Source organism: Cheilinus undulatus, linkage group 11, assembly GCF_018320785.1.
Source record: "Cheilinus undulatus linkage group 11, ASM1832078v1, whole genome shotgun sequence".
Taxonomy (NCBI): domain Eukaryota; kingdom Metazoa; phylum Chordata; class Actinopteri; order Labriformes; family Labridae; genus Cheilinus; species Cheilinus undulatus.
Genome location: NC_054875.1, coordinates 18700262 through 18708154, shown reverse-complemented (window position 1 = coordinate 18708154; position 7893 = coordinate 18700262). Strand labels below are relative to the sequence as shown.

Sequence of the window (7893 nt, the reverse complement as noted above, 5' to 3'; positions counted from 1 at the left end):
CTGCCTTTAGTAACTATGTTCCTACAGGTGGAGAATCTGACATTACCTTTTAAAACTTATAGTTTCCTTTTTTTGCTGTGGAGAAGTAAGCTCTAAGAAGTCTTAGCTTTATCTGATCTGTAAATTAATTTGAATAAATAAATGTTTTTAATGTTGACACTGGAATGATCAAACTTGCTCCACACATTTAACAGAAAGATTAAAATCATTATCTGTCATGTATTGTTCATACCCTTATCAAATATTGCATTGTAGAGTCATAAAATCAATTATTTAAGGTTCTTGTACAGTTTAACAGTTGTGTAATATCAGTTCAAGTTATAATAAAAAAATATAAAAGTGATCACTGTGAAATTTAGAGTGTCTTGTGTTCACACCAAGCGCGAGTAAATTTATTCGAGTGAAGATGATGATTGCAACACAAATCATGCCACATGGAGGCACCATTTCACTGTGACACCACCCTCAGTCTACCACTGGGAAAAGTGTTTGGTAGGATTTAGCAAATGCTCAAATTGTGGGATTAGTAACACCTTTTTCAGTTTTCAAAGAAACATTACTTATGTCTTTTTAAAAATGTACACTCAGATTTGACCAGAGTGAGGGGTACCAAGCCCTTTTGTGAGTAATACGTGTTTAAGCCAAAATTTTGACCAGGAAATGTTGCTGTATTACAATACTTTCAGCCTCACTTCATTGCCATTATTCATAACACTTTCAAGAGGGTTACTAGGATGTCATGCAACTGAAAGGGTTGTCTTTACTTTAACTATCAATGCTTATTATTAGAATACCCCATGCCTTGAATCTGTCCATATTACCACTCTGTTGCTGGTTTGAGTCTCAGGATAATTACAGAGGCAGTAATAATAGGCTGGTCCCTTTTCCTTTAGATAACTCTAAAACCTTTCAAAACCACTGGAACCATTCTGCTTCAAAAACATCTATGTTGCCCCATTAATTTTTCCATTAGCTTTCTCTTTCTTGTCCTTTTTATCAGCTGGATAGTTGACTTTTGATTGCACATTTCAAGTTTTGGATCTGGGCATTCAGGTTCTCCTCTTCTTCTCCTCTTTGTGGGTCTCTCCTGTGTGACACGAATATTTTCATATTGTGTGGCTTTTTCTCATCCCAGGTGCCAGTGTTGTCAGATTTAGAGTTGCTGAATTTCTACTTGATCCATAACCTTCACAAATTTTTCAACAGTATAGAATATTTTTTATAAGAACTTATGTTCATGTTATCATTTGCTTATATTGTAATATTTGTATATCTGTTCTATTCAAACATAACCCATAGGAGGAGGATTCAAATTATTTTACTTATCCTGTACTTTATTCCATTCTTTTTCCTATTAAGTGAAACAACTAAAACGTGTTCTTTATTTTATTTTGTGAGAGTGTTTCATTTGCTTTATGGCTTTTGAATATTTATTTAAATATAAAATTGTTTGATAATTGACTTCAAAAATAAAGTTAACATAAAATTTGCTTGAATGGTCTCATAACAGGCCTTGTGTTTATTTCTCATATAATTTTGCATTTATAGCTCTCATATTTACAAAAAGTATTTGCACCCTTCCTGATTTCTTTCTTTTCTCCCTTTGTTGCACATTTGTCACACTTAAATGTTTCAGATCACAAAACAAATTCTAATAATAGACAAAGATAACCTGAGAAATGCAAAATGCAGCCTTAACATGATGATTTCATTTTTAAGGGCTTTGATTTTGCTCTGAGATGTATTATCAGCTGGGCCTGAGAGCTGTTTGCTTTTCAAAATCATGTACAATCAATTTAATTTACTACAGATTGACTTCAATCAAGGTTTATAGACATCTTGGCAAAGATCCAGAGACATGGGAGGCTCTTGAGCTAAATTTTCAACGTTTTTGCAAAAGGCCTGAATACTTACAGTATGTCAGTCATGTTTCATTTTTTATTTTTTTAAAGATTTACACAAAAAAATCTAAAAGTCTGTTTTCACTCACCATACATGGGGACACCAGTATTGCTCTGTTGCAAATGTAATGTGTAAATACAGAGCATGATGAGAAATAAGGCAGCAGTGAGACTGCAATCTGTAGCGGACCTTACTGTGGTTGAAATTTAAATATGTTTGGATAATTTGAGAGAAGATAGCCTTACAGCACTGACAAATGATACAGGCTTGAGATGTCAAACTCAGCATGATGCCTTGTGTAATGTTGCATGTTCACTGTTACTTCAGATGTACTTCCTGTTACAAGAGCTGTTGGTAGACAGTCTTCAAGTTATGTATCAAGAAAAAGTGCAGATGACATCATTCTTGCTATAGCAAAGCTGTGAAATTTAAAGTAAAACATTTTTTTCCCACACTCATTTAACCGACAAAGTGCAATATGCAATTCTTTCTCAAAGCAGTGATGTCTTAGAAACCAGGAGATAATACAGAGTAAAACAAAAGCTGTCCACAACAATGTGAAACACAGCCATTACATAATTACTTCTTATCATGTGTAAACAATAAATTAAAAGCTATAGTGAATTTATTGTTGAGTCCTCAGGAAGAGACCCTGTTTCCCAGATTTATTCATGACCAAAAAAATTGAACGTGTTAGTTCATGATTGTTAAACCCTCTGTGGTGTTCTGTAGCAGATTTGATGTTTGCATACTGATTTGTGTGTCCTCCTCCAGGCATTAATAAGTCCCACTTTATGACACCTAATGTACTCCCAAATTCATGGAAATCAATGGTTTAGTCAACACCTGTGTCAAATAAGTTAATAAAAGCAGAGGCGAGTCCTGTTGTAGTTCACATTAGTACCGAACCGAAAGCTTGACAATGAAATGTCTTGCTTCTCTTTTTCTTTTGGGAACTTTTCTTCATGCTTTACCTCAATGCAGCGGGTCAGTCTCAGAGTTTCAGCTGGATGGTGATTATTTGATTGGTGGACTTTTTGAGATTCATCATGACAGTGTCCCTGATCATTACGACAGACCAGAAACTATACAGTGCTCCAGGTGAGTCTAATAGAATATATTGTTGATGCAAAATGTAACAAAAATAATAACAATCATAAGAAGAAACAATTTTACTAAGTGAGTACTCTATTACATGAACAAATAACTTAGCATTCATGCATGGCATGAGGACCTTGGCCCTTGAACAAAAAAATCCTGTTTGCTGTGAGAGACCACTGAGGGAATTGCATTGCAAAAATGAAGTTGTTAAAACTGTGGTTAGCTGTCAAGAGTACTACATCTCCTGTTGTCCTCCCTGTTCTCAGTCAGCCTATCCTTCTACCAAATTATCGGAGGTTTCAGTTGATGAGATTTTCTGTAGAGGAAATCAATAACTCATCAAACCTACTACCAAATGTATCTCTCGGCTATGAGATGTTTGATCACTGCTCAGATACACAGAATTTTCCCGGAATTTTCAATCTTATCTCAGTCAATGGGTTGGTCCGACCTTGGGTTGAACAAGGAAATCATTCTAATGTATCCAAAGTGATAGCAGTGGTTGGTCCTTTTACAAGCACTCAGGCCTTGAATGTAGCCCCGCTATTCATGACAGATCTCATCCCTATGGTAGGTTAAAAACAGACTAAGTTGTGTTGTCATTTGAAACAGATTTAATTCATAGGATTTTTTTATGTCACTTAAATGTCAAATTTTGTTTTAACCTTTTGACAGGTCAACTATGGATCTTCCAGTTCTGTCTTTTCTAAAAAGGCAAAATTCCCCTCTTTCCTACGAACAGTGCATCCCAGTAAAGATGTTATAGAAGTTATTGTGAATATTTTGCTGCATTTCAACTGGCACTGGGTTGCTTTCCTAAACAGTGATGATGATTATGGCCATGATGGACTGGACCTTCTCTTACAAAGGATCAAGGATACAGATATCTGCCTGGCATATACAAAGAGTCTCAATGATGATACAAATTATTCCCAGATGTTTAAGCAGATAGAATTACATGAAATACGTGCTCTTATTGTTTTTGCTCCTAGAATGACTGCTGAAGATTTAATTAAGTCAGCAATACACCTGAATATTACGCAAAAGGTGTGGATAGCAGGAGATGCTTGGTCTTTGACCAAAAGACTCCCTAAGGAGAAAGGAATTGAAAACATTGGAACTGTACTTGGGGTGTCTCAGCCAGTTGTGACTATACCTGGATTCGATGATTTTATATATTCTACTAAAAGCAAGACTTGTCAAAATCTACAAGAACTGACATTTTGTAACCGGGTTTGCAACTGCAGCAGCCTCACCGCAGAAGAAATCCTTTCTGTGGACCCATCTTTCTCCTTTCCTGTATATTCTGCTGTGTATGCCATTGCTCATGCCTTGCATAATGCTTTGCAATGTGACTCTGACAGATGTAATGGTAAAATTACATTGTACCCCCACATGGTAAGAGCACAACTAACCTTTGACCTTTTATGAAGAATTTGAATTCAACCTCTTTTTTTATCTGAATGTTTTGAAAATGTCATACTTTAATACAAGACATAATACTGATGTGAACTTTGTGAACCAACATCAGGTCCTGGCAGAGCTGAAGAAGTCAAACTTTACACTTTTAAATCAAAGCATTGAGTTTGATGAGAATGGTGACCCCAAATACGGATCTTACTCAATAGTTTTCTGGAACCACAGTGGTGAGGCAGAGGAGATTGGCTTCTATCATTTTCACCCATCTATGAATTTCTTCATCAACAGTAGCAAAATTCATTGGTACACAAATGGAGAAGTGAGTTGTTTTGTGTATGGTGTGAGCTTAAGGTGAAATGTATCCCTTAAATCTAAGATGGATACATTTTTTTTCTTTAAAAATCTGGATGGTCCATACCATTGATATCTTAAGTGTTAATAAATAGTTGTTTTTTTTTTTTTTACAGGTGCCTATTTCACTGTGTTCCAAAGAATGTTCTGAAGGATTTGTTAAAGAGCAGAATGGAATCCACAAATGCTGCTTCACCTGTACAATCTGTCCAAAAGGAACTTATATCAACCATACAGGTGTTATTATTTTTACTGACTATCATCCTTTCATGGTTTGTTTTAGCTTTGCAGTTTTGTAACTCAACAACATTGTAAATGATTCACCCTCGATGATTTTGGGGATGGAAATAAATTTTGACTATCAATTTCTTGCTGATTAACACAACTTTATATTCAAGGCACTCTTTTTACTCTGAACAATGCAAGTACAATTATGGACAGAAATTATGTAAATTAATTTTAGTCTCACAAATTCAACATCGCTCTTCATCAATCATCTACATTTATTTTTATAGAGCTAATGCATAACAGACCCCATCTCAAGACTTTACGAAGAGCAGGTCTAGAACCTGCTTTGTGTTATGTTATTTTCAAATTCCTGGTATTAGGACAAAATCTTGTACCTCCATTTTTCACAGTTTTATTTTTTATTTCATAAATCAGTGCTATTGGAGATTGTATTCTGCATACCTTGGTTGTAACAAGTAGTTATTTTACGAAGTTGTCTTTCCATCATCTCAAATCAGTCTTCCCATTCTCCTCTGACCTCTGATATCAACAAGGCATATTCATCCACACAGCTGCCGCTCACTAGACATTTTCTCTTTATCTGACCATTCTCTGTAAACCCTTGGAATGAAAATCCCAGAAGATCTGCAGTTTCTGTAATACTTAGACAACCCCATTTGGCACCATCAACCATACCATGTTCAAAGTCACCTAAATCCCCTTTCTTCCCCATTCTGATGCTCAGTTTGAATGTTAGCAAGTCATCTTGACCATGTCTACAGTTGCTTCCATACAATTGGCTGATGTGCTTTTTGCTTTAACAATCAATCAAACAGATGTACCTAATAAAGTGGCTGGTGAGTATATTATTCTTTGTCTGATAATGCAATTTAGTCTATGGTTCTGACGAAACATCCAAAACCATTTTTATTAAGTTCAGGCTTCTCAATGAATACTATAATTACAAAGTCTGACTGTTTCCTTGCCTGTCTGATCTGAATTTGATGTGGGAAAAAAAGGAAACATTTCCTGAAGGAAATCTTTACTGAACTGACAAATTGTCTCCTGTGTTAAACAGAGAATCCTTACAAGTGCCTCAACTGTAAAGACACAGAATGGTCTGCAGATGGAAGTACATCATGTAATCTGCGCTCAGTGGAGTACATCCCGTTTACAGACATCGGAGCTATACTGATCATGGCTGGGTCCATGGCCTTGGATGGTCTCACATTCGCCATGTCTGCTCTCTTTGCCATCAACTACAACACCCCTGTAGTCAGGTCTGCTGGGGGACCAATGTGCTTCCTCATTTTAGGCTGCCTCAGCCTCTGTAGTATCAGTGTATTCTTTTACTTTGGCAAGCCAACAACTTCCTCTTGTATTTTTAGGTCATTACCATTTCTCTTGTTCTACACTGTTTGTCTTGCATGTTTTGTGGTGCGCTCTTTTCAGATTGTTTGCATTTTCAAAATGGCTGCCAAGTTCCCAAAACTCTACAGCTGGTGGACGAAATATCATGGACAGTGGCTGATTATCACTGTGGCATTTGTTACTCAGGCATTCTTACTTCTTGTAATGTACGCCTCTGCCACCCCAATGCCCTACAATGAAACAATTTGGTACCCACAACAAATTGTTCTTAGCTGTGACATTAAATTTGAAGCATTCTCCGGTTCAGCTATTCTACTTGTATGTTTGGGTTCTCTCTGTTTTGTTTTCTCTTACATGGGAAAAGACCTCCCCAAAAATTACAATGAGGCCAAAGCAATAACCTTCTGCCTGCTTTTGTTGATCCTCACCTGGATCATCTTTGCCACTGTGCAGGTGCTCTACCGAGGCAAGTACATCCAAACACTAAACGCCCTGGCAGTACTCTCCAGTCTTTATTCTTTTCTGCTGTGGTATTTCCTCCCAAAGTGTTACATCATCATTTTCCAACCCCACAAAAACACACAGCAGTTCTTCCAAGGTCTCATTCAGAATTACACCAAAACAATCAGTCAGTAGCAGCAGCAAATAAATATTACAGATGGAACAATGTGTAAATCAGGGCCCTTACTTATAATAAAAATTTGGCCAATTGTTGATACTAATACCAATGTCGTTTGTCACTGCGTCCATTGCTCTAAAACATCTACCTTACCAAAATGTCTTAACCATGAAGATAGATACAGTAGGATTTCACTCAATAGGTGTCCACCTCCAGCCAGTAAAATATCCTCTGGCTCACTGTAGGTCCTTTTCATTTCACATTTTGGTATCCCTCCTTTTCTCATGTCTTAGCTCCACCCAGCAAGGAATTGAACAAGAGATGCAAGGAAGAGACAGGAGAGAGGAGGCACAACTTAGTGAATGAGAAATCCTTCACTTCACAGCATCAGTCTGAATGATGTCAGGTACTGATGATGGGCTGATCAGTTAATTCACCCTCATAGCAGACCTGTATCTAACATTAACATTAGCAGACCCATATCTAAAATAATTTCAAAAACTTTTGCAGTGATTCACCATAAAAATGGTAAAAAAAAAAAAAAAAATTAGCCATAAAATGTCTTAAGAAAAGCATTCTTTATTTTACATATCTGATTATCAGTGGAATTGCTTTGGTTTATAAACTCAATCATTTAATCATCGTTAATTTGCTCTTCCATGTAGCCTACAGATCTGTGTTATTAGGTGCTAACTGAGGCTTTCTTTCACATAATTGGTTATCTGATCAACCACCACAGTGCTCTGAGTTTATGCGAATTTTTTCAGTCAAATAGGAACAATAAACAAACTTCTGCCTTAGCGAGGTCATAATTCTGTCAGATTATATCATCCTGTATAAAGTTGTTAAGTGCATAAACATATTTATTATTTAACTGATCTTTTTAAGGGCTTTATTTCAAG

The 7893-nt window shown here is 36.4% G+C and overlaps 1 protein-coding gene across 1 annotated transcript; it reads left to right on the top strand.

Moving 5' to 3' along the window:
• The first annotated feature begins 2824 nt into the window (after nt 1-2824).
• On the top strand, nt 2825-7008 carry LOC121517912 (taste receptor type 1 member 1-like). Its single transcript, XM_041800022.1, has 6 exons — nt 2825-3003; nt 3270-3573; nt 3679-4401; nt 4535-4741; nt 4890-5010; nt 6080-7008. Exons 1-6 carry the CDS (start codon nt 2825-2827, stop codon nt 7006-7008), a joined length of 2463 nt encoding a protein of 820 aa, XP_041655956.1.
• The last annotated feature ends 885 nt before the right edge of the window (nt 7009-7893 follow it).

Bases quoted from the DNA above. Each gene is read 5' to 3' on its own strand.
- LOC121517912 (XM_041800022.1), top strand. From the start codon at position 2,825: ATGAAATGTCTTGCTTCTCTTTTTCTTTTGGGAACTTTTCTTCATGCT. The intron at 3,574-3,678 runs GTAGGTTAAAAA...ACCTTTTGACAG, and splicing joins TGACAGATCTCATCCCTATG to GTCAACTATGGATCTTCCAG. The intron at 5,011-6,079 runs GTGTTATTATTT...TGTGTTAAACAG, and splicing joins AACTTATATCAACCATACAG to AGAATCCTTACAAGTGCCTC.